The sequence below is a fragment of the Lemur catta genome, chromosome 15, assembly GCF_020740605.2.
Source record: "Lemur catta isolate mLemCat1 chromosome 15, mLemCat1.pri, whole genome shotgun sequence".
Classification (NCBI taxonomy): Eukaryota; Metazoa; Chordata; class Mammalia; order Primates; family Lemuridae; genus Lemur; species Lemur catta.
The window spans coordinates 56,416,060-56,441,708 of record NC_059142.1 but is presented as its reverse complement, the minus strand read 5'-3'; the positions used below and the strand labels follow the sequence as shown (position 1 = coordinate 56,441,708).

The following is a 25,649-nucleotide window of genomic DNA, read 5'->3' as shown; positions in this document are numbered from 1 at the left end:
GCCAAGCAGCCGCCGAGGGCTTGCACGGGCCTGCGTCTGGGCGGACCTGGCGCGCCGGCCGCGGGTGGGAGACTCTGCAGCCCTGGGCGGGCGGCCCTCGCATTCCTGCGTCTTGCTGTGAACACCTGGACCCCGGCAAAACCGCCGTCCACTCGTCTGTCGCAGTGGCGGGACCCCTCGGCTGGCGAGCGTGGTTCCAGCGCAGGGACCGCCCCGGGCCAGCCCCGCCCCGCCCCGCCCACGCCAGGCCCCGCCCCGCCACCAACTCGGGCCTGCCCCGCCCCCTCCCCGGCTCCGGCCCCGCCCCCGCCTCCAACCCGGGCCCGCCCCCGCCCCGCCCCCGCCGTGCCGCTTTACGGCGGCGGCCGCGCCGCGTGGTGAGCGGCCGTAAAGGGCCAGTGCTGAGCCGCGCCCGCGGGCCGGCCTCGGCTCGCCGCCGGTACTCACGATGGCGGGCGCCTTGCCGCGGGTCCGGTACCTGGCGGGCTTCTGCTGCCCGCTCGGGGGCCTGGCGTCGGGCAAGCCCCGCGTGTTGTGCCACGAGGCGGAGGCCTTCGTGTCCACCGGGAGCGAGCTTGTCTACGTGTGTGACCTGGAGGGCGGGCTGCTGACCGTGAGCGCCGGGCACACGGTGGCGGGACGGGGCGGGACGGGACGGGGCGGGGCGGGAGGGGGAGTCGCGCTTGTGGACTTGGAAGGGCCTAAGGCCCGCGCTGTCCTCCTGACGTCGCTGTCCTGACACCCAGGCGGCGTACCGGTTCCCCGGCCAGGTGTGGCACCTGGAACTCCTGGCCCCTCGCCGGACGCTCTACGTCCTGTGCGCCCAGAAGGGCGTTTACTGCTTGTCGTTGGACCACCTGAGCAGGTGAGGCGTGGGCGTGCCCCGTGCGCGTCCCAGCCCGCCCCGACGCGCAGTCGAGGCCGCCGTGGCCGCTGCCACCCCTGCCACCCCTGCCCTCCTCAGACATCATTGTCTGACCCACATGCTCGGTTCGCCCGGGTTGGTTCGGATGAGCAGCTCACCGTCACTGCACTTGGGGGTCATGGGCTGCCAGTGGGCCCTGGAGCCTCGAGCGCCATCTGCGCTGTATTTGGAGCCCCCTCGCCGGGCAGCGCTGGGTACTGGCTTTCGCTGTTACTGCTGCAGAGAGCGCTTAGCAGGTGGGGTTGGGATGGTTAAGTCTGCAGCGGGGAACAGATCCTGCCCCTTGAACCCTGGTGTATCTGGTGAGATACAGCTATGGGGGGAGGGTTCTAGAAGTGGGAGGAGAGCGTGTGGTGGTAGCCACAGGAAAGGCACTGTGAGCCCGAGTCAGTGATTTGCAAAGACTATCTAGGTCTGAAAGAAGTGAGCACTGGGCAGCTGGGCCCCTGTCCCCAGCCCAGAACCCAGACCGTGCACCTGCTGACTGTGGGCTTATGCCACAGAAAGGTAGTGCGTGCACCTCACGGTCTGGGCCTCAGAGTTGGACAGTTCTGTGCTGACCAGAATTGTCTGTTCAAACCCTGCTTTGGAAGCCTGGGTACTTCCTATCAAGTGTGTCTTCCATGGACCAGTGCAGAGTGGAGTCCGGGGGGCAGGTGGTAGCAAGTGTGGCTGATTGCCTGCTAGGGGCTGTGGGGTTACTGTAAAGACCCTCAAGATCAGTCCCTGTTAAGATCTCTGACCCTGGCCGGGCGTGGTGGCTCAGGCCTGTAATCCTAGCACTCTGGGAGGCCGAGACAGGTGGATCGTTTGAGCTCAGGAGTTCGAGACCAGCCTGAGCAAGAGCGAGACTCTGTCTCTACTAAAAATAGAAAGAAATTAGCTGGACAACTAAAAATATACAGAAAAAATTAGCTGGGCATGGTGGCGCATGCCTATGGTTCCAGCTACTCGGGAGACTGAGGCAGTAGGATCGCTTGAGCCCAGGAGTTTGAGGTTGCTGTGAGCGAGGCTGATGCCACAGCACTCTAGCCCAGGCAACAGAGTGAGGCTCTGTCTCAAAAAAAAAAAGACCTCTGACCCTACCTGGTCCATTCCAGGTTATCATGAAAAGAATGTGCGTGTCCCACCCTGCCCAATCCTGACCAATGGTTCCCTTGTTCTCAAAGGTCTACGAGCCAGGACGATGGGGACAGTGAGGACAGCGAACTCCCTTCCTTTGTGATCCCTGTGGGCCCTGATGCCTGCATCCTCCCCGACGCCTCACTGTGTGCATTCACTGTGCTTGAAGACACCCTTGTCACCCTGGTGCAGGGCCCTACCCAGTGGAAGATGCAGCTGTTTGAGCGTCCCTGTCCAGGGGAGGACCCCCAGCCGGGAGGCCAGATTGGCGAGGTAGAGTTGTCCACCTACGCGCCCCCTGCTGGGGTCCCAGGGAAACCTGCAGACCCCCGCTTCCTCCCAGTGCTGTGCTGTGTGTCACCACCAGCCTCTAGGGTCCCACACGGCCAACTCTGGGGCCCTGGGAGCTTCACACTGAAGGAGGCCCTCTTTGGGCTCCTCTTTGGAGCGGATGCCACCCTCCTGGAGTCACCCGTGATCCTCTGTGGTCTCCCTGATGGCCAGCTCTGCTCTGTGGCCCTGAAGGCCCTGGTCACCTCCAGGTCAGCCCCCGGTGACCCGAAGGCCCTTGTTAAGATCCTCCATCACCTGGAAGAGCCTGTCATCTTCATAGGGGCCTTGAGGACGGAGCCGCAAGCTGAGGAGGCTGCGGAGGAGACGCTGCCTGGTGAAGACGTGCACTCGGACTGCCTGGTGGCCCTTGGTCACTGTGGCCGGACGCTTGCCATCAAGGCCAGCTGGGACGAGGCTGGGCATCTGGTGCCAGAGCTGCGGGAGTACTGCCTGCCAGGCCCTGTGCTCTGTGCTGCCTGCGGTGGGGGTGGCCGTGTGTACCACGGCACCCCCTCAGACCTCTGCATGGTGGACCTTGCTCGGGGCGGCACCCCCTTGGACCCCACGCAGCCGGACGAGGGCCCAGGCGGCCTGCCCCCTCTGCTGTGCCCAGCCAGCCTGAGCATCTGCAGCGTCGTCACTCTCGCTGTGTTGTCGAGGGCTCCTGAAGGTACAAGTGGTTGTTTAAACACGAAAATCTGAAACCTTGGGTGGACCCTCCCTTCAGCTGTCTTTCCTCCCGGGAATCGGCCTGTTGTTTTGTAAACCTGGCAGGTGCAGGCTTATCCCCGCCTGGTGCAGCCTAGTGGTTAACTCACTTCTTGTTCTGGTGGGGTGTGTCACGGAGTGGCTGGTTGTGCATGTCCTGCGTGGGTTCAGGGGTCCGGCCCTTGGCTGGTCACAGACTCAGAGCTTACTGCATCTGCGTGACCCACCGGCGGGAGCGTCTCTCCTCGACGGGTCTTAACGTGGTGAATCGTCCAGGGAAACTCAAGTCTGCTCAGGTCAAGAGCTTTATGTGTTTTCTGAAGGCTAAAAAACACCTGCCCTGATCCCCGTGTGGCCTGCCTGTGAGCCCGCCCTGGACTAGAGGCAGGTGGTATCACAGAGCTCGAGTTTTGTGTATTTTCCCCAGACAAGGCCAGAGAGGTCTGTCTGATGTTGGGGTGAGAGGAATAGAATCACCCTCACCCCACTGTATTTTCCCATTAGGACAGGCTCTGAGTTTGCTAATAAATCTTGCCATGGAAAATATTTAACAAGAGAGAAATGCTTTGAAGGGAAAAGCCAGGCTTTCTGGCACAGGAAGAGAGGGACACGGTGTGGCCGGTGTTGGGGAGGCACATGTGAGCCAGAGGGAGCCTAGAGGTCAGGGACAGGCAAATCGTCCACAAGGGAACAGACCCTTTGTCTTGGGGACTTTTCCTCACTTGGACATTTGTCCTGGAGCGCGGGGAAACCCTGCCAAGTGTTGACCAGGCCCCATGTGTGTCCGTCACCAGGTGGCACCGAGCTCCTGGCCCTGTCTGCCAAAGGCCGCCTGATGACCTGCAGCCTGGACCTGAACTCGGAGGCGCCTGGCCTTTCCCCGGTGAGCAGGGCCAACACAGGCCAGAAAATCAAGGAATTGCTCTCTGGAATCGGCAACGTCTCTGAAAGGTGAGCGGCTGGGCTCTGGCTTGGGCAGAGGCTAGTGCTGCCACCGTCCAGAGGTGGCATCCTGGGTGGGGCTGTCCTCTGGTCTCAACATCTTCCATTGGGGGGATGACCTCAGGTGCTGATGGTCTGCGCCGGGCCGGTACTTTGCCTCCGGCTCCCCATCGAGAACCCCGGATGTCATGTTGCTTGGTGACAGGCTGTCTCTGGAAGATGGAAGGGATCCCCTTTCTCAGATGGCGTCCCCACACACACCCCCGCCCCGGTAGGGGGCAGGGGGCAGTTCCCTGGCCGATTCCGCACCCTCCCTGTCGGACTCCCCTCCTCAGAGGCCCTGTCCTCCACGGGCATTCAGCAGGCTCTTCCTCCGACCCCTCGGTGCTGGCCCACAGAGCTGTCCAGAGGGGACGTGCAGGCTCCCCTGGGACCCCTCCCGTGGCTGCTGCGGTCACAAGAGCGAGGGTCCCGCAGACTGCAGGTCCCCATGGCTGGGACTGTTTCCACGGTGCCCGCCACCCCCCCACTGTCCCTATGAAGGCTGCAGAGAGTAAAAGATGCTAACTGGGAACATTTGGGGGCGCCTAGGCTGGGGGTAGTGCCAGCCCCATCACGGGCACCTCCTGGCCCCTAAATGGCACGGTGGACTAGCCGGGCCCCCCACGCACAGCACAGCCTCGTCTCTGTCCTCCTCCCTCCTGTGGCCCGAGAGGAAAGCTGGGGTCGGAGAGCTGAAGGGAGCTTTGAAAGGGTTCCAGTGGGGGTGGGACAAGGAGAGAGATGCACCCTGGGGGCTGGGGCTCGCATCTGAGGGGGGCTCACGCCCCTCATGTGCTTGTCACGGGGCCTGGTCCCTATTCCTGCCAGCCCTGGGAGTCGGGACGTGGCACCCACTGCTGGGGGTCCCCTCCCCTCCCCTCCCCCAGTGCCACGCCTGTTCTTTGCAGAGTGTCTTTTCTGAAGAAAGCGGTTGACCAGCGGAACAAGGCCCTGACGAGCCTCAACGAGGCCATGAACGTGAGCTGCGCGCTGCTGTCCAGCCGGGAGGGCCCCAAGCCCATCTCCTGCACGACCACTGCGGGCTGGAGCCGCCTGCAGCTGCAGGACGTGCTGATGGCCACCTGCCTGCTGGAGAACCGCAGCGCCTTCTGCCTGGGCCAGGGCTGGACCTTGTGCGTCCAGGTGCTCACCAGCAGCTCCGCCCTGGACCTGGATTCGGCCGGCTCGGCCACCACCTACACCATCCCCGTGGGCCAGCTCAGCCCCGGCAGTCAGCGGGAGGTGACGCTGCCCCTGGGCCCTGGGGAGAACGGCACGTTCGACCTGCCTGTGACCGTGTCCTGCACGCTCTTCTACAGCCTCAGGGAGGTGGTGGGCAGGGCCCTCGCCCCCTCAGACTCTTTCGAGGACCCCTGTCTGGACGAGGATCCCCCCGACGTCCTGCCCGAGCAGGAGGGGATCTGCCTGCCCCTCAGCAGGCGCACGGTCGACCTGCTGCAGAGCCTGCGCTTCCCTGGCCTGGCCCCGCCCTGCACACAGGCCCCGCCTCTGCGCGGCCCCCGCAGACCCCGTGGACGCCTTCCTGGAAGCCTGTCGGGAGCCGGGCAGCCAACCGGCGGGACCTGCCTCCCTGCGGGCTGCGTACCTGCCCCCGTCGGTGGCCTGCATCAAGGTGTCCGCCGAGCTGCTCAGGGCTGCGCTAGACGACAGCCGCTCAGGTGGGTGGCACTGTCTGGCCCGGGCCGCTGGGCGTGGGTCGTTCCTCTCCTGCCGGCCCCCCGTGCCCTGCTGGGGAGACGAGCTTGTGTCTGCGTCCTGTCGCTGTTGGGCTCTGGCCTCGTGTTGCCCTCCTGCCATGTTTTTCCTTTAAATTGCGTTTTTTAAAAGCTATGTATAGAAGCGTAACCTAGATACAGGGAAGTAGACCTGTCACGAGGGAACAGCTGGGTCAGTCTTCACAAAGTGGCACCCCGGGCGCCAGCACTGCCACCTCCAAAGCCCCGGCCGGTTGGGCAGGACTGTTGTCCAGCTGTGCACGGCGCAGCGAACAGCCCTTCCCAGCTGCCACTGGCCTTTCCTCCCACCGTGTGCGTGACGCTCTTTGTGTTGCGTGACCCGTGGGTCTTGTGGCAGGATGGGGTCCTGGTTGCAGATGCTGCTGTTCTTCTGCAGATGGGGTTTGGGGAGTTTGTGGATTTGGGCTTGTACGAGAGGGCGGCCGTCCCTGTGGGAGTGCTGGCACCTGCGGTGTGGAATGGCCTGCTCTTAGGGTTGCCGAGAGCACTGGCAGGTCCTCCCCAGGGGAGGTTTTAACCCTCCTCTTGACTAATCGGAATGTCCCACCTCCCTCCCCCACCCCCGCCCCGTGGTACCTCCTTCCTCTCGGCCAGCTGGCCACGCTGCTTACCTAGGGTGGGGCCGAGGGAGCTCTTGGAGGGGGCACTTTGGGGCGACCACCCAGATGCCCACGTGGCAGGACCTGCTCGAGCTCTTGGCTGGCACCTCTCCTCCAGGGGTGCCCCTGTGCTGTGCCACCCTGCAGTGGCTCCTCGCTGAGAACGCCGCTGTGGACGTCGTGAGGGCCCGGGCCTTGTCCTCTGTCCAGGGAGTGGCCCCGGATGGTGCCGACGTCCATCTCATCATCCGTGAGGCAAGCAGGGGTCACCCTCCGGTCCCGGGAAACCCGTCTTGACGCCAGCAGTCCTGAGTGGGGTCCCTGGGTGGGCAGGAGTTGGACTGTGGCCCTGCCCAGCCCAGCCCACTGGGGGGTGGGGCCCAGGGGTCTGTTCCTGAGCTCTCCCGAGGATTCCGGTATGGGGGTCCCCTCTGCCCCCGAGCAAACCCCCTCAGGTGGGACCCCGTGAGGACCAGCCTTTGCCCAGCACTCTGCACCACGGGTCCCCTGCCCTGTGTACCCCAGGAGTGATCTGGCACCAGCCCTTGAGCCGCTTACCCTACACCACCACAGGGTGCCACCGAAAGGTGGCTGCCTGTCCCCAGCCCCACCTTGCACACCTGCCCCACTGCCCGGTCACCTCCCGCAGACCCTCACGTCCCGCCGCAGAGCTTCCTGCAGAATAGCCCAGGCTGCCGGACACCTGTGTGTCCCCGGTGGGTGAGGCTGCCTGGGGTTGGGGTCTGCACTTGGAGTTGAGCCTCAGCCCCCTCCCCTGGGTTTCTTGGCCTGGCTGCCACCCCACCCCCCCACCCCTCAGGCCAGGCCAGTGTCTAGGTCAGGACATCCCTGGGCCCTGGTGCCGGGGTCTGGTGGTGGCTCTGTAGTTGGTGGTGCTTGTAGCCTATGAATGCTCCCCCTGAGCTCCCAGGCCCCAGGACCCTGCTTTGTGTCCCGGGTGTGGGGAACCAGCCGGGCCTTCTGGCTTTGGCCTGCTCTTGGCCAGTTTTGTTGTCTGCTCGGCAGTCTCAGCCTCCGAGGGATGCTTGGCTGGCCCAGAGATAAGCCCAGCAGCTCCTCTGTTCCCCCAGAGCCCTGACCCTGCTGTCGGGGTCTGTGGGCCCGTTGTGGGTGGGTGTCCGGGCCACTGTGCAGCAGGCTCTTGAGGGCATGGGCTGGGGTCCGGGGCGTGTGGTCTGTGGGGATGTGGGCACAGTGGCCACAGTGGCCACTTCATTCCGCAGCAATCTGGTCCCAGCCCCAATCTGGCTCAAGCCCCGTGTGAGCTCCCCGGGTCTGGATTCTGAGGGAGCAGGGGTCTTCCTGGACGCATCTGTCTCCAAATGAGCAGATTTCTTGCCATTGGTGGGCCGCTGGTCCTTCTGGTGGGAAGACCCAGGGCAGGGGAGTGGGGCCTCGTGTGCTCTGGTGTGGGAGGTGCCATGTAGCCTGAGCCACTGTGGACAGGCGGGGCGGTGGGCAGCCGGCGAGGCTTCTCCTGTGTTGCAGGTGGCCGTGACCGACCTATGCCCGGCGGGGGCCATCCAGGTCGTGGAGATACAGGTGGAGAGCTCCTCCCTGGCCGACGTGTGTCGGGCACACCACGCTATCATCGGGCGGATGCAGGTGCGTCGGCCAGTGTGGCCTTGCCTGGGAAGGGGGCTCTGAGGGCTGTGGGCAGCTCGCGGAGTTCGCTGTGTGGGACCGTGCAGCAGCCGCCTGCGGGGAGTTGGAGGAGGAGCCGCCTCCGCTCTGCGGCGCGTGCAGTGCTGTGCAGTTGAGTTGCGCACAGCTGGGAGCCCTCCCAGGAGGCAGATGCCACCCTCCGTGTGCCGTTGGACCCCCAGTGGGCACCCTCAGGTCCGAGGACTGCCTGAGCCCACGTGGCCGGTAGATCTCTGTGCCCAGACGTCCTGGCGGGCGGTGCCAGCTGCCTTCAGCTGTGCGGGTGCCACTTGAGAGCCCAGATGGTCGGTGGCAGTGAGCATGTGAGGTCCCACAGTGCTGCGAGCCCACCTCATTTGGAGCCATGACCCCATCCTGGCCCTGGTGACCTCATCACACAGTGCTGCGACCCCAGCGGCCCCCTCATGTGGAACCAGAACAGGCGGCCCGAGATCCAGTCAGGAGCCGGCAGGTGGTCCCCAGGGCAGCGCTGCCCACGAGGGGACCGTGAGCCACCCGGTTCCCAGAACATTCCTGTCCTCGGCTGAGAGCAGAGCTGCGGCCCCTGCAGTGTGTCCAGGTCTCTCTCGAGGATCGGGCCACCCCAGTGACCCCACTCTGAGCACAGGCACGCTCTGAGGTGCCGGGCGAGGACTTCACGCGGAGTGTGGGGGACGTGGGTCAGCCACAGGGAGTCTCGTGCTGCCGCTGCCGCGTCCGTGGAAGGGCTCAGCCTGGGCCACGGACCTGCGCGTCCTCCCACGTCCAGACGCTGCCCGTCAGCAGGAGCTCTGGCGACAGCCCGCCTGGACCGCAGCCCAGGGCTTTCAGGACCCTGCCTTGAGCCAGCACTTCCTGGGGCCCCGTGGGCTGCTGCCCCTCGGGCTGTCGGGGCGTCAGGGTCTCTTTCAGTCACTTTGCCCAGAGGGGCTCTGCTCACTGCCCGGAAAGGCCCGCAGGGGCCTCGCCGTCCAGACCCATCCAGGAATTCAGACCTGAGCCTGGGGCCCGGCTGGGCTTCCTCAGAAAGCGGAGCTGCCCACATGCCCCACGCTGGCCGTGCCGGTGGGCGCAGCGCCCGCCTGAGGCCCCACAGCGAGCAGCGGGCAGGGCCGGGTCTGGACCTGGGCGGAGGACAGCTCTTTGGGCAGGAAACAGGCAGGCAGTGGAGCAGAAAGAACCGAACAGAAATTCGCGTCCAGGTGCTATCGGGCCAGGGGTTTGTGCCCCGGTGCCCTGGAAGGAGGGGACAAGGGGACGACAGCAGAGTGGAAACAGCAGCGGGTGAGGGAGTGGGCGCAGAGTTAATGGAGGGCCAGGCAGGGAGGCTGAGGCAGAGGGTCACCCTGCTGTGAGGGGCATGGGGGACAGCGCCAGGGCCCTGCCAGCCTCCAGACGCAGGCACCTCGGGACGGGTGGTGGGAGCACCCTCTCCAGTGTCCCCACCCTGTGTCCCACAGACCATGGTCAGGCAGCAGGCTGCCCGGGGCTGCAGCCCCCCCGACCTCCGCGTGCAGTATCTCCGCCAGATCCACGCCAACCACGAGGTGAGGCGCCCGGCACCCTGGGTGGTGGGGGCAGCCCCAGACCCCTCTGGAGACAGGGCTCAGGTGACAGCCCAGTGGGGCCTGCGTGCTCGCCGGGCACTTCTGGGACAGGGGTCCCGTATGTTTCCTGCGTTGCTTCTCCTGCCTAAGGGCCGGGCCAGGCCATGTGCCCCCATTTTCCAGTCACAGGCGAGTGCTCTTCCTTGAGCCACCAGCCATCTCCCAAGTATGATTTTACACATGGCGGGCCCCGCAGAGGGACCCCGTGCCGTCCCCAGGGAGAGGTTCAGGGCCTGACTGGCTGCCCCCCTGCAGACGCTGCTGCGGGAGGTGCAGACGCTGCGTGACCGGCTGTGCGTGGAGGACGAAGCCAGCTCCTGCACCACCGCCCAGCGGCTGCTGCAGGTGTACAAGCAGCTGCGCAGCCCCAGCCTCGTCCTGCTGTGACCAGGTGGGCCCACGCCTGCCCCCGGCCCCGTCCACACGCCCCGGCCCCTCCGACAGCCTGCACTGCCTCTGGTTTTACAGAGAAAATCAGGAACACAAAAGGCCACTTCCCCGCTCTGGATGCGGGAAGGGCAGCTGGACACACGCGGAGTGCGTGGGGGAAGCCGTGTGCCAAGTGGATCCTGTCGAGCCGCTGAGGCGGGTGCTGGCCCCCCCGGTCATCCCGCCCCGCTCCCTGCCTTCTCCGCGTCACCCCCCTCCTCCCGACAGCGGCGCGTGGCCTGGGCACTGCCAGGGGGTCTTCCCACCCAGAGCGATGTGTCCTGGGGCCCTTCTGGACTCTGGGCCCGGGAGGCCAGCGAGAAACAGTTTGTGGGGTTGGGGCTCAGGGTGGGTTTGTGACTGTGTTGTCACTGTTGCTGCTATGACCAGGACAGGGGCACTGGCTGCCCACGGGCCGGCACTACCAGGCCAGCCCACAGACCCTCGTCCACCGTCTGCGCCTGCCCAGCCGCCCACGCTGGCGTCACCAAGTGCGAGGGGCTCCCTGCGACCAAAGCACAAACTCCACGTAGGGGCTCCTGCGTGCGCCAGAGCCGCGCCCAGGGCCGTCTGTGGGCCGTGGCCACAAAGCTCAACAGCCAGGTGCCTCTGGCTGGGGCTGCCCCGCGGTGGGTCTGACCGCGCCCCGTGGCCCCAGCCTCCCCACGGTGCTGCCCTTCTACTATCTGGGGAGGACGACTGTCTCCCTGTCCTCCCGCTGGTGCTCTGGGCCACCCCTGCTCTGCGTGACCCCCAACACACACGCGGGAGCCGTGACACATGTGCTGCTCTGCTGTGACAAACAACCTGTCTGTTGAACTTGGCCTTGGCTGGTTTTTTGTCCCCTTACCACCTGGGTCAGGTGGTGGCCCCACCCCCCTCCTGGGCTCTGCCAGAGCCGCTGCACCACTCGGGGACCCCAGCACTGGGGTGATCTTAGCCGCGGCGACCTCTGAAGCGCCCAGTTAGTCCCAACAAGGGCTGCTCCTGGGTGTCTGTGGGGGGACCACAGCCACCTGCCCGTCCCCACCCCACCTTCCCCCCACAGAGGGAGAGGGGCCCGGCGGGGTGCTGAGTCAGGGTGTGTCTTCCTCTCAGAGGGAGGACGGGCCGGGGCAGGCCCACTCCCCACACTGCAGTCCCCACCAAACCGCCCTTTCAGGGCCTGTCTTTGCCGGGAGGACTGCCTTCCCCGGCCGGCGGCCATGGCTGCACCAAAGGGCCAATTGTCACCTTTTCTTTCACCACTGTGCAGTGCTTGTGCCCATACCTTGCTCTCAGCGGCACAGGGGAGCGGCCAGGCCAGCCCAGGGGGCCTTCAGAGCAGACGTGCCCTTGCTGAGCCGGCAGAGGGCCACACGTGCAGGGCCGGCGTCTCCCTGCTTTGGGGAGGGTGATGTGTCGCGGGCTGTGTGCTGGCTTCTGTCAGACGTGACAACCCGAGATGCCTCCCCCAGCCGGCATCGCAGGCCACCCGGTCTCAGAGCTGACAGATCTGGGTCGCCTTCGGGGCTGACCTACGCAGGCCCAGCCAGATGCCAGCAGGTCTCAGGAGCCCAAGAGCCAGAGGGGACATCCCTCTCACCCCGCCCCCACACAGCTGCTGGACACCCCCGGCCTGAGCTCTGCCTCTGGCACGTAGTGTCCACCCACCTCAGCCCCTTCCCTGCCCGATCCTGGCCTTTATTCCTGGTTCCAGGGGGCTCTCTTGCCCCCCACTCCACCCTGGCAGTACTGTCACCTCTGCCTCCAGCCGCTGCCCTGGGCTCCCGAGGTTCAGGCCAGCATACGGACAGGAAGGGCCTTGCAGGGTGACCCTGTGCAGAGGACACGAGCACCAGCCACCGCGGTTCTGCCTGCTGCCACAGCCTTGGCCACCACCAGGGGACACTATAGGCCACCTGTCCGTCATGCCTGCTCTGGCTAACTGGGACCTGTCTAGCCCATGAGACCTTTGTTCCTAAAGCCAGTGGTCTGGGGTGGGGGACGTCCTGGCTGCTTCCTGGCCTCGGCCCCACCTCCCCAGAGCCTGCTGTGCACCCCCTCCCCATGCGGCTGATCCCTGGCCTTGAGCCACGTGCAAGGGCTGGACGGGCAGCGGACCCCAAGGCAGGGACCCTGTGGCCTGAGGACACCTGTGTTCGGCTCCAGGCCAGCCAGGCTGTCTCCCACCCCCCACCCCCACCTGCCCCTTGTGCTCCAGACCACCTGCCCTGGCCCCAGCAGGCCGCCTTCCGGGTGGGAGTCCCTGGGGGCTGGGAGGGGCTTGGGGAGACCGTGGCCTCCCCCACGCGCGGCCCCTGCGCACCCCCAAGCGGCGCCCCGGAGCCCACGAGCAGCTGCGTGACAGACACGGTTTAATGCGGGCAGGCGGTCGCGCGCCCGGCGCCCTCCCCGCGGCCTCAGTACTCCCAGAGCGCGGCCCCGGCCGGCGCGTCCGCGTCCGCGCGCAGCAGCCCCGAGGCGCCGCCGCGCAGGTATTTGCCGCTCGGGGCCCGGATGGCCACGCGGCCGCGCTCGCGGAACTCGAAGAGGAAGTCCTCGGCGCGCTCGCCGTCGCTGCACACGCTGCCGTGGCTGCCGGTGTTCCAGAACCCGCCGCGGCCTGCGGGCGGGACGGGCGGCGCGCGTCGGCGGGGGCGCTCTCTGCCGCCGGCCCCGCCCCTGCACCCCCGGCCCCGCCCCTGCACCCCCGGCCCCGCAGCACCTCCCACTCCCTGGACCCCACTCCCCGCCCCGCCGCGCACCTCGAATCTGGTACGCGCCGTCGCTGAAGCTCAGGTGGAAGACGTCGTAGACCGAGCGGTTGGTGTCCAGCTGGTTGGAGCCGCGGCGGTGGCAGACGAAGCCATCCAGGCCGCGCAGCACCAAGATGGGCCGGTTGATGAGCTTGAGGGTGAACTCCTCGTCCTTGCCTGGGGGGACAGGGCGCTGCTGGGGCCGCCCCTCCGCCACCTTCCCTGTCCAGGCTCCGTCTGGCGGAGTCCCCAGGAAGACCCACACCCTGGACTTGGGCACCCAGCTTGGGGGCCAGGATCTGCCATTGCCCAGTGTGCCACCTTGGCCAGGTCCCTGATGCCATAGAACCCGGGGGTCCCCAAACGCACAGTGGAGATAAGGAAGCTCTGGGATCCAACTACTCCCCTAATGTTAAGACTGATTATCTTGGCTAGCAAGCCACTCTTGCCATGACTGCAGCAGTTCTGTGGGGAGGGGCGTGTCCAGCCCACCCGCACCATCCTTGGGTGGAGAACCAGCCCCAACCCCTGCCCCGGGGCAGGCAGGCAGGCTCACCCACAAAATCGCTGATGGCCGCCAGCTGCCCATTCTTCTTCATGCACACATAGCGCCCATTGCTGGCTTTGAGTGCCACCCTCCGGCCGCGCCACTCCATCTCAAACATGGTGTTGGCAGAGCTAGAGGGAGCAGGGCAGGGTCCCCTCAGAGCAGCAGGAGACGGGGTGCAGGGTCTGGCTCCCCATCCCCCTCAGGTTCCACCGTGTGAGACAGGAGCCTGCCCTTCACGGACACACCCACCACCATTAGGAGCTGCTCTCCACCCAGTGAGCGTGGCCCCGACTGGGCTGCTACAGTGGTCCTCGTGGTTGAGGTGGTGGTGGTGGAGGTGATAGTGATGATGATGATGTTGATGGTGGTGGTGGTAGTGATAGTGATGATAGTGATGGTGACAGTGATGGTGGAGGTGGAGGTGATAGTGACGATGGAGATGGTGGTGATGGTGGTGGAGGTGGAGGTGATGGTGGTGGTGGTGGAGGTGGTGGTAGTGATAGTGATGATAGTGATGGTGACAGTGATGGTGGAGGTGGAGGTGATAGTGACGATGGAGATGGTGGTGGTGGAGGTGGAGGTGGAGGTGATGGTGGTGGTGGTGGAGGTGGTGGTAGTGATAGTGATGATAGTGGTGGTGATTGGTGATGGTGGTGATGGTGATGGTGGAGGTGATAGTGACGATGGAGATGGTGGTGGTGGAGGTGGAGGTGGAGGTGATGGTGGTGGTGGTGGAGGTGGTGGTAGTGATAGTGATGATAGTGGTGGTGATTGGTGATGGTGGTGGTGGTGATTGGTGATGGTGGTGGTGGTGATTGGTGATGGTGGAGGTGATAGTGACGATGGAGATGGTGGTGATGGTGGACAGTGGTGCAGGTGGTGGCAGAGGCGGGGACAGGTGCACTCACACTTGTGTGGCTGTGGCCTGAATGCCCCCGTGGGTGACCAGAGTCCAGTAGCCCCCAGTGCTGGAATAGAGGGTACACTTCTTTGTCTCCTGATCAATTTGCATCAGGAAGGTCTCATGGTCCATTTCTTCATCCTGATTGGCTGAGATGTTCACCCCTGGAGGGAGGAGATGGGGAAGCCCCTTACTCCTCTCCTGGGGGCAGTAGGGAATGGGGTGGCATGCTTTTGGGGCACCCCTAAAGCCAGGGTTTCTCATCTAGAACCCTCTTGACTTGAGAAGATTTGGAAGGGACGTCTCAGAGGGCCTGGGAGCCCTGCCCCCAGGACCACATGTGCACTCTGTGGACCCTGCACATGGCCCCGTGGAACCCTTGACCTACCTCTCGCCAAGGCCCCAGGACCAGGCCCTTCTGCACTGGCAAATCCCCCACTCTCTGCTAATCAGGTAATCTGCTTGCTCCTACTTTCCTGACGCAGGACTTATAGAAGCCTCTATTTATAGCTCACTGCTAAGCTGCCAGGTGGGCATGGTGGGGTCTCGTTCTTCCCCACACCATGCCCCAAGTCACAGCCAGGGCTACGGGACCACCCCTGGGCACCAGGCAGGGGCTGGCCCCCTGTTACCTCTGTGGCCTCCCCCACTCGCTTGTGCCTGGTCTCCCAGGAGCCCTGGGGAAGAACAAGGCTGCCCAGGGCTCTGTCTGGGGTTCCTTGGGGGCAGAGGGGATACCCATGCCCAGGGTGGGGAGCAGCAGGTACAGGAGTTTCCCCAGTCTCTTCCCATAAACCCTGTCTCTTGGCTCCCTCCGACAAACCACACCCCTGTTTCCATGGCAGCTGGCCACTCTGAGTGGTGTGACAGAGTGCAGAGGCCCAGGGACTCCTGGTGTGTCTAGCTGGGGGAATAGGCCTGAGGGTGAGGGCCAGGCCTGACCCAACACTGCCCTCAGGGAAGGGAGGGTACCAGGCAGTGACCCACAGTGGAGAGGTGGGATCTGCTGCCTTTCACCAGCTCCCCAAGGCTGCCCCTCCAGCCCTCGAGGTGGGGTCTCCCCCTCTTACACGGGTCACTGCTCAGATGCAAAGAAGCAGCCACATGTTCCCTGGAAGGTGGCTCAATGTTTTACCACCATCCGCCCACCGCCAGCTCCATCTTCCCATCAACAAATACTGAACTAAGTGAGCAGCTGCGATGTCCCCGGCACTGTCCCAGGCCCAGGGTCAGCAGCGAGCAAAACAGACATGGCGCTAGAGTCCTCAGGAGCCACAAGCACAGAGCTGTCTGGGCAGTGTGCACGCCAGTGAGTGCTGTGGAGTGGCCAGGCGACCTCACGGAGAAGGTACACGCCAAGACCCTAGGGAGGGAGAGCCCCGTTCTTGCAGGTGCTGAGGAGGAGCAAGGTCAGAAGTCCTGGGTTGGGTGCACCACACAGCACCTCTCGTAGCTTTGGTCACCACTGAGTACCCCCAGCCTGTGGTGTCAGTGTGACCCCAGCATTTCCTCCATACACCTCCTTCAGACAGGAAGCCATCCAGGGGCGTCCTCCTGCATGGCCATCTGCTGCTGGGGGCCGGAGTCGCGGGGGCAGGCACAGGAACCCAGACCGGCTGGGCAGTGCTGGTGTTACCCCATCCTGGGGGGCTGGTTGAGCAGTTGGGGGGTACCTTTGTTTGGCCAATGAGCATGAAAAAGTGTCTGCCAGAATTTGGGGGCAGAAGTTTTCTTACTGCTGAGAAGATAAGCAGAGCCGGAGCCTCTTTCTCCCGTGGACTCTCCTGCCTGGATGTGAAGCCCGAAGCAGCAGCAGCCACTTTGTGATCATGAAGGTGTCGGCCTGAGATCAGAGCTGACCTGGGAGTGGCTCAGTGAGGAGGTGAGAACGGAGGCCTCTGCCTGTCACCACCCCCACGGCTCCAGACTCCCGTTTACAGGAGATAATCAGTGTCCTTTGTCACTCAGCCAGCGTGTGGCCAATTCTCTGTTAGTGGCCACAGCAGCACCGACGGCTGTGCTGTCTGTCGGCACCACGACAGCAGTGCAGGCAGAAATGAGCAGGCTGGTGACAGGCAGCAAAAGAAAGTCACTCAGAGGAGAAAACGCTCACCTGGGTGCTCACAGACACCCAAGGGGAAGGAGGCAGGGTTGGGGGCTTCCTAGCCAGGTAGGTGACTGGAATCAAGGCACTGCCACGCTACACCCCACGGATGCTGTGCAGAGGTGAAGCTGTGGCCAAACCCACTGCTCCAGCTGCCTTGGAATTGGGGTGTCCCATATGCCCCCTCCACCAGCTCTGCCTCCCCCCTTGACCAGGATGCCACATCCTGTTTCCTCACATCACTGGTTGCCCAAAGTCTGAAACATCTGCTGGGCTGGGTCATCCTCTCAGCGTATTGTGAGGGTGCCAGGGAAGTGAGTGTCTGGTACTTCCTGCTTCCAGATTGGGAGGTGGGATCTGGTCCTTCGTAGGGCTTCCCCCATCAAAGAGACAGGGGTAGATGCAGGGTGGTCAGGAGACTAGAAAATGGTCCATACAGCTACCACCCCCTCCACCATCACCACCATCCTGTCCACCTCCTCCATCAGCATCACCACCACCACCATCATCACCACCATCACCACCACCACCACCATCACCACCACCACCATCACCACCACCATCACCACCACCACCACCATCACCACCACCACCATCACCACCATCGCCACCACCACCATCATCACCACCATCACCACCACCACCATCATCACCACCATCACCACCACCACCACCATCACCACCACCACCATCACCACCATCGCCACCACCACCACCATAACCATCACCACCACCACCATCATCACCACCATCACCACCACCACCACCATCACCACCACCACCATCACCACCATCACCACCACCACCATCACCACCACCACCACCATAACCATCATCACCACCACCATCACCATCACCATCACCATCACCATCACCACCACCACCATCACCACCACCATTACCTTCATCACTATCATCACCATCACCATCACCATCACCATCACCATCATAACCACCATCCCCACAATCATCACCACCATCACTGCCACAGTCACTGCCACAGCCATTACCATCACCACTGCCATGAGTCTCTTTCACAAACTGCCCACTTAGAAATACTGTGTGCAACAGCTTTGACTCTCACAGATGAAGCTCTCTCACCGCCATTGCTTCATTTAACTCATTTAAGCAACTGAGGATTGCCAGGCATATGGGCCTTGGCCCAGGCCAAAGAGTGGCCTGTGATGGGAAGGAAGAGCTGTGGCGTGTCTGCTAACAAACCCCAGCACCCAGCCATGTGCCAGGACAGGTGCTTACGAGGTGATTCCAGTGCCTGTCACTGCTGGACCAGCCTGAGGACCCTGACTGCAGGCACAGGCCCTCCTAGCCATGGCTGGGTGCCCCGCTCAGTGCCCAAGGGTGGGCCTCTGCCATCGTGACCAGGGGTGGTGGTATGCCCAGATCTCTAAGGTGGGCAGGGTGCCCAGGAGGCTGATGTCCCTCGGGGCAGGGGCTTGGCAGGCACATGGGAGCTGCCAGGAGGTGGGCGACCTCCCCCTTCCCTGGTGCTGGCCTGGAGGGGCCAGAGGGTAGGGAGGAGCACCAGGCTCCGACCACCACCTCCCATCTGCACCAGCCCTCAGCGCCCCTGGGCCAGAGTGCGCTCATGGAGCCAGGAGCTCAGTGCGTAGCGCTGGTGATGGAGCTAGGGCTTGACCCCAGCAGCCTGGAGCCAGCCTGGGACCCTCAGCTTCCTCATGGAGAAGTAGGAACTGCCTGTTCACCCCACAGGCTACTGAGGGAGCCCCCAGAGGCAGGTGACCCGTGCCTGGGGAAATGGGGAGAGACAGGCCACACCCAGCCGGGGCAGAGATGGCGCCTTCCCACGGGGAGCCCGGGCCCTAGGCAGGGCCGCCTGCCCCCACTTCTGCTGGCAGTGGAGGTGACACCAAGTGCCCCATTCCTGGGGCTGCATGAGGCTCTTCCCACTCCACCCTCTGCCAGCTCCAGACCCTGCCCTGGCCCCCTCCCCGACGTCCTTTAAAGGTGGAGGAGGAGAAGGGGAGGAATGGGGCCTCCACAGCCTCTTGCCCACCTGCCCCACGCAGCACCAGGCTGGGCTCTGGGCCTGCCCCCGCCTACACCTCTGCAGCCTCGAGTTCAGCAGCTGCCCAGCAGGCCCAGGGCCGGGATGTTCTACAGGTGTCCTGGGAAAGGCCTGGACCCCTCACCCCGGCCTCAGGGGTCCCCCAAGCATGGCCCGGGCCCACCCCCTGCACCATGTGCAGACATGCGGACGCATGACAGACACGCAAACACACAGGCACGATGCCATTCCCCGCGAGGCCCCCGCGCCCCCCCTCGAGGAGGGCGCCGCCTGCCCGTTACCTTGCCGCACGGAGACGTAGCGGTGGTTGGCCGCCACCAGCACCACCTGCGGGTGACTCTCCTCCAGATCGAAGAGCTCGTCCTTGCCAGGCCGGGTGTTGCGGCCGGCCTTGAGGGTGCCGGCGGGCCCCACGGGCGCCAGGTAGCGGCCGTCGCAGTCCTTGAAGGCCAGCTTGCCCGCCTTGAACTCGAGCGTGTAGCAGGCGCGGGCCTCGGGCTCCCAGACGAGGCGGCCGTCGCTGCAAAGGTAGCGGCTGTCACAGGACTTGAGGCAGTACCGCCGGCTCTGGAAGATGAGCGTGAGGAGGGCATCCACGCCCCACGGCATGTCACCGTCCGCTGCCATCTCGTCCTCCTGCGGGCACAGGTGCACGTAGCGCCGCCGGCTCACGCTCAGCAGGTGGGCCTGCGGGTGGATGGCCAGGTGCACTGTCCACAGCTCGGCCGGGGAGATGGCCGTGGCGAAGCAGGACAGCTGGTCTTCGGTGCCGCCGAAGAAGCGGCCGTGCGGCTCCGACTGCAGTGCCCAGCGGCCATCAGGCTGTGGCAGGACCAGGAAGCGGCAGTCGCGGCCCGGCTGCTCCGCCTCGCAGGACACGCGCCCGTCCTCTTCAGCCGTCAGGTATCGGCCCAGGTGGCTGCTGCGGAACAGCACCGCCGCGCCCTGCCCTGGCTCGGGCTCCAGCACCCAGGTCTGCTTCCTCTTGAGGCTGGGCGCCGAGGCGTTGACCTTGAAGCCGAAGCTCTCAGCTGTCAGGTAGCGGTCCGTGTCGTTGACGAGGCCAAACTGGATCTTCAGCACCTGGCGCAGCCCATTGGTCGGCATCTTTGGGCCGACCAGGTCCCCTCGAGGGTCTGGGGAGCTCTCTCCAGGTGCTCAGGGCCCCCGCGGCCCCCCAGAGGCCCAGAGCGGCTCAGCTGGCCCCCGGACCCCAGACCCAGCGGGCGTCATGGACCCGCTGCCTGCTCTGATGCCGCCTCTGAGCAGCGGCCGCGGCTGCCGGCAGCTCTGACTCGGCAGTGGGCAGCGGAGGGCGGGGAGGGCGGATCTGAGATGTGCCGGCTTAGGAGCCGCGGCCGCCTCTCACTGCCCCAGCTTGGATTTCAGCCACTCCCGGATGGCACCGCGGCCGGAGCCTGAGGACCGCAGGGCTGGGAGCAGGCCGGACCCCTCCTTGTCCACTGGCCGTGGGCCCGGCCCTGTGGCCCCCGCAGCTCTTGGCCTCTCTCCTGGCTGCCCACCGCCTCGGGGCCCAGACACGCTGCACAGACCCCCAGACCGCCCCGACCGGCGCTTTCCCAATGTAGAAAAAGCTGCCGGGTGGAAAACTCGCAGCCGCAACCCGATCGCAGCCCTCCACCCTCGGTGGCCGCCGGATCCCCACGGGATCCAGTTACTGCTTCTCTGATTCCTGCTGCCAGGAGCCCGGCAAGGCCCCCACCCCGGCAGCCGCAGCCCCTGGCCTGACCGCCCCCGCCGGCCCCCTGTCCTCACCGCTCCTGCCCCAGCCAGCAGCCCCAGGGCCTGGCCTTCCTGGGGTAGCCCCAGGTCCTGGGCTGGGAACAAGGGGGGGGAGTGACAGGGCCAGGGGCCCGCAGGACCTGGGACCTGTGCACTTCTGCCCAAGCCAGGGCACAGCAGTGCCCCACGTGAGAGACCCCTGGTTTGGGAAGAGCAGTGTGCGTGCAGGGAGACGGACACCCACACGCACGGGGAGTGGAGCACGGTCCTCCAGGAGCCCCCTCACAGGCAGCAGATGCCCGTGCGGCCTGGGGTCAGAGGTCCAGGGTCAGGCCGGCGCCTAGCACACTCCTGTGTGCCCCAAGCAAGTCTCCGGGGCACGAGGCTGCTGCCTCCTCCACTGTGAGCTTGAGGTGAAGCCAGCGTCACCTGGCCCTTGGCGGACTCACTGGGTCACCTTGGGGACCCTGGAACAGCTGCTCCCATGGCTGAAGCAACTGACTTAACTTTGGGGTCTTTATGGATTTGGGTATGGGGGGGCCGTGTGGGACAAAGTCCATGCCATGTTCCTGGGTGGCCCTTGGAATCCAGAAGAGGATGAGGCCAGCAGGCTGGGGGAGGCTGGAAGCTGGCCACACCAGGCCCCCAGGGACCCCTGGCCCCCAGCCCTGGGCCACCTGGCAGCACCCCACCCCTGAGCTTGAAGGGGCATTTTGGGACCCTCAGTGGGCCCTGCCCAGCTGCACTGGCTAGCCTGTCTCCTGCACCTGCCACAGTGGCCAGGGGACAAGTAGTGAAACCAGAGCTGCCCACCCTGGCTGGGACCAGCCACACTCTCCTCTTCCTCACAATGGCATGTGACCCTGGGCCTCCCTGGGGACCAGGCACGGGGGACACAGGGCACTTCCAGCCACAGCCTCAAGGCACTCCCCCGTCCTCCTGAGCCCTCCGCCCCTGGGTGGCCATGATGGGGGGCCCTGTGCCGTGGGGCCCTGGCTGGACACATGTGGCCCCCAGGCCCGGGCAGAGGCAGATGTGCGCAGGGTCCTTCCTCCATTCTCCATGCCCCACGCAGCGACTGTGCCAGGTACGTGATGACACCGGGGAGGGAATGGAGGCCACCTGTCCCCAACCTCAGAGGCTGGGCGGGGCAGGGAGCCGAGAGACTCCCGAGTGCAAGTCCTGCCACGGCACAGCTGGTCAGCCACGCGCGGGGCTGGTCTTAGCTCACCTTGTGGGCTGGCCTTGTCCACTTCTGTGACCCACTCACGTTTGTAAGGCAGCGACTGTGCGCATGGCCGGGCTGTGAGCCAGACACCATCCGAGGGGGATGCAGTCTGGGGTTGCCCCCCTCCCGAGAGACGGTGCCCGGTGTCCACGTAATCTCCCACAGTTCCCAGGGAATGGGGGGCTAGTGTCAGTGCCGGGGGGGGCATCCCTGGTTTAGGGGTACAGGCCAGTGATGCGTCCTGCGGGCGCAGCTCGGCCGGCCTGTGGTGAGGAGGCTGGAGGGGCAGCCGTGCCGGGCGCCCAGGCGTGGACACAGCCAGGCTGCGAAGGAGCCGGGACAGCCCGTCCCTCTGATCAGCGGGACAGCCCGTCCCTCTGATCAGCGTGACGCCTCATTAGCACTGCCTGGCGCTGGCAGGGTGTTTACAGGCATCAGGTGCGCGGCGGGAGGGAGCCTGGCCGCCAGGCGCTAATCGAGCCTGGCTCCGGGCAGCCTCTCCGTGGCAGAGCCAGAGGCAACGGCGGCCCCTGGATCCTGGGGCCCCGCAGCTGCAGGTGGGCTGGGCTGCCTGCACTGGCCCAGGTGTGTGAGCCAAGAGGGACTCTCGGGGCCCAGGGGAGGGGGTGAAAGGTGGCCACCAGCCCAGGCTTCCGTGGAAGGAGGCGGTGTGCAAGTGCTCTGCGCCCGCCTGGCCTCCGCCTCACACCCAGGCTTTTGCCCGGCTGCCTGCTGGGTGATGTTTCCTTGCTGGACCCCCAGCAGGGTTTCTGGTACACAATGGGTGCTTAATAAGTGCCTGTGATGGTGTCATGGGCTGAGACTCTGCAGAGAGATGCGGCACCGTGCGTGTGTCTGTGTGTGCACATGCGTGTGGCCGAGGCTGGGCAGGGACCGCTGGCAGGGATGCCCACGGGGCCAGCCTGGGCCCTGGAGATGCTGTCCTGGGTCCCAGCCTCAGAGCCCGTGGGTGGCTGCCCAAGGGGCCCCCTCACACCCAGACGTGCACCACTCACAGGAGCCCACGGTGGGCCTGGGTGCTCCGAGCCCTTCAGCATCCTGAGGTGACAGGGGGCATCTCTCCCCCAAACCCCCTGCCAGAGGGCACCCACGCAGCCACCCACTTGGGGTGCACAAACGTGTCTATCACTGTGGCCTGTCTAGGCTGCACTGTGGGGACATCCAAAGTCACTGCCACTCTGGGAGTCCCATTCATCTGCCCTGCCCACCTCTGAACCCGGCGGGGGAGGAAGTGTGTGCATCGTGTGCCCGAGGCCCAAGCCGCCATCTGTGGCCGCTGGACCAGACCTGGGCACGGGTGTCAGGCCACCCGGTGCACCGACTTAACCGTGTTTGACTGAGCAAAGGCGCCTTTTCCGTTCCTGTTGGGAGAGGCTGTTGGGTGGGCGGGGCTCCCAGCCGCCTATTCAGGCAGGCAGACAGCGAAGGACAGAGGGGACAGAGGGGACAGACCGGCCTGGCCACAGCTGGGTCTGGGAGGCGAGGATCTCCTCGCTGTCAGACCCCCCAGCAGATGAGGCCCTCTGAGTGAGCCTCGAAGCCCTCCAGGCCCCTGGGTGTCCTTTCTAGAACCCTCAGGAAACTATTCCCTTTCTGGAGATGCTGGGGGATGGGCCGCCTTGGCCAACGGAGGTTTCCCCTCCCTACCCAGTCGCCCGCTAGGGCTACAGGGGGCTGCCCAGCCCCCGAGTCTACACTGTTGGCCCTGGCCTGTGCTCCTGCCGGCACGCTGCCTGCTGCCATGGCGACTGGCGCATGCTCCAGGCTGTGTGCCCAGCGACGGATGCTGGTGGCGTGAGCTGGCACGGGCCTTCGCATGTGCACGCTGGGGAGAGGCGACTGCCCGCCTCAGCTGGCCTGGAGCCCTGGAAACTGGGAAACAGAGCCGGGGCAGCCCCAGGGCTGAGGACCACGCCCTTCACATCCCCAGCCTAGGCCCCCTGCTCTGAGCAGTGCCCCCAGGCCCCCTGCAGGGACCAGAGGAAACCCCCAAAGTCCCTCCAGGTGCCCCACCCCCAGCCCCCTCTGTCCCCAGGCCAGGCCACTCTGGCCAGTCCCTGCTGGGCCTCTGCCCCGGGCCCTTTGTCCGGGCTGCTGGGCACAGGCTGGACCCTGATTCCCTCACTCCTGGACCTGTCACCTGCCCCTCTGGGGTCCAGCTTGGCAGGGCCCAGGGCTGGCCCTGCATTGTTCCGAGAGCCGAGGCTGGCTAGCCTCATGATTTTTTCATGGCTGAGCTCTGTGCGCCTCTGCAGTTCCGCTTACAGGGCGAGGGGGGCCTTACTCTCTTACTCTGGCCTGGGTTGGCTTACTGAAGCCTGCAGGCTGGGTTTAGGGTGACAGGCTCTGCTGGGCAAGGCGGGGGCAGGGCAGTGTGGGAATGAAGAGCTTGGGGAGGGGTTCCCCAGCCTCAGGCCTCCTGCCACTCCACGAGAACCCCTGCTGGGCCTATTCAGTCTCCTGGCTTTTGTCCTGGTGAGCGCTGGGGAGGGAGGAAGAGGGCCTTGTGGAGGCCAGAGGGTGAGGAGGCAGAGTCCAGAGGCTTCTCTTGGCCCCAGCAAGGCCAAAAGTCCCCAAAGGGACCACAAAGGCAGAACCGAGGGCATCTCAGCAGGCCTAGATGCCTCATGACCACTGGGGTGAACCTCTAACACTCACACCCCAGGACCTTTGCACATGCCTGAGACAGGAGGGGAGCTCACGGGAACAGCTGAGTATGAGTCCCTGGCTGCATGGGGCTCAGAGTGGGAGCAGACCTGCTTCCAGAAATCAGCTGGTGTTCACAGACCACCTGGGCCTACAGACAAACAGGTAGACAGCCACGGATGTGACAACACCTGGTGTAGACAGCCACGAGCCCACGACCAACTCTTCAGGGGGCCACGGCACCCTCTGCCCAGCCGCCATCCACACCCATCTGCACACACAGGTAGGCATGTGCCCCGTGCCAACACACACGACGCCACATCTCTCTGCAGAGGTTCGGCCCATCAGGCAAGAACCAGACCTCCCACATCTGACAATCCCAGGCACTTATTAAGCACCCACTGTGTGCCAGCAACCTTGCTGGACATCAGAAAGGACTTTACCTCTGACCCCTTAGGCAAAACAGAAATGGACCGTTTTCCGTTCTGCCATGAGACAGGCTCTGCACAGGACCACCACCGTGGTGTCACATGGTTCCCGTGGGGACAGTGCCACACCACTCAGCTGCAGGCATGTGTGCCGGGCTGTTTTCTACAACAGTCTTACTACCTGTCGTTAATGAAACTGCACAGAGAGCAAGAGAGAGGCCTTGGGAATTAAAAGCGTGACGGTGACGGCAAGAAAGTGCAGCACGTGATCGTGGATTAGTCAGGAAGAAACGCTCCAGAGGACGTCACTGGATCCGTGTCATCATTATTAAACCACACGGTCCACGCCATCGCTGACTGCAGACGGCGTGAGGTTCAGTTGCCTGACTTTGATGACTGTGTTCTGGTTCTAGGAGGCAACATCCTTGTTCTTAGGAAAAACACACAGAAACACTAGGTGGTCCTGCCTGAAACCTTCTCCCAAAGGACTCAGAAATAAAAACAGAGGGACGATCAATGATAAGGAAACGTGTCAAAACATTTAAAACTAGGTAAGTCTGAAATTATTTCAAAACGAAAGGTTAAGAAGCACAATAAATAAAATGAAGAATCCCACTGAAGAGTTAGTTAGAAGTCAAGAAAATATCCCAGAAAGCAAAAAAAAAAAAAAGACATAGAAGAAATAATAAGAATATTAGAGAATTAATCTAGGAAGTATAATGCTCAGTTAATAGAAATCCCAAATGGAAGAAGAGAGAAAATACAAGAGAACAGAAAGAAATGGTACAGAAACAATACAAGGAAATTCCCGGGAGCAGAGGCTGGGGCGTGGCCCACGAGGTGAATGTTTCTCCATGGCACAAATACCAGCAGGAGACAAGGGCTAACCCTTCGACATCTCAGGCCAGTTTTCCTTTTCTTTTTTATTTTCCTTATTTTATTTTTTTTTTTAGGGACAGGGTCTCCCTCTGTGGCCCGGGCGGGAGTGCAGTGGTGCGAGCATAGTCCACCGCAGCCTCCGACTCCGGGGCTCCAGTGATGGGACTACGGCGTGAGCTACCACGGTGGCCCCACTATTTTTCAAATTTTTATTTATTTATTTATTTTGTATTGC

At 64.1% G+C, this 25,649-nt stretch overlaps 2 protein-coding genes across 2 annotated transcripts; one reads left to right on the top strand and one right to left on the bottom strand.

Moving 5' to 3' along the window:
- Positions 1-388: 388 nt before the first annotated feature.
- Positions 389-10,952, top strand: FAAP100 (FA core complex associated protein 100). The gene is given in 10 exon segments (XM_045569690.1): positions 389-613; positions 747-865; positions 2,095-3,050; positions 3,883-4,039; positions 4,981-5,592; positions 5,594-5,751; positions 6,547-6,683; positions 7,938-8,054; positions 9,554-9,640; positions 9,956-10,952. Coding segments are annotated over 10 exon segments (2,640 nt in total). The 5' UTR covers positions 389-448; the 3' UTR covers positions 10,088-10,952.
- Positions 10,953-12,469: 1,517 nt separating this feature from the next.
- FSCN2 (fascin actin-bundling protein 2, retinal) lies at positions 12,470-19,732 on the bottom strand. The gene is made up of 5 exons (XM_045569689.1): positions 18,751-19,732; positions 14,326-14,482; positions 13,424-13,545; positions 12,877-13,044; positions 12,470-12,734 (listed from the first exon to the last, which is right to left on the bottom strand). The coding sequence occupies exons 1-5, from the start codon at positions 19,574-19,576 to the stop codon at positions 12,532-12,534; spliced, it is 1,476 nt and encodes a 491-aa protein (XP_045425645.1). The 5' UTR covers positions 19,577-19,732; the 3' UTR covers positions 12,470-12,531.
- Positions 19,733-25,649: the final 5,917 nt, after the last annotated feature.

Excerpts from the sequence above, each read along its gene's own strand:
- FSCN2 (XM_045569689.1), bottom strand. The coding sequence starts at position 19,576 with ATGCCGACCAATGGGCTGCGCCAGGTGCTGAAGATCCAGTTTGGCCTC. Across the intron at positions 14,483-18,750 it reads CTACGTCTCCGTGCGGCAAG|GGGTGAACATCTCAGCCAAT; the intron begins GTAACGGGCAGG and ends TCCTCCCTCCAG. Across the intron at positions 13,546-14,325 it reads CAGGCCACAGCCACACAAGT|CTCTGCCAACACCATGTTTG; the intron begins GTGAGTGCACCT and ends TGCTCCCTCTAG.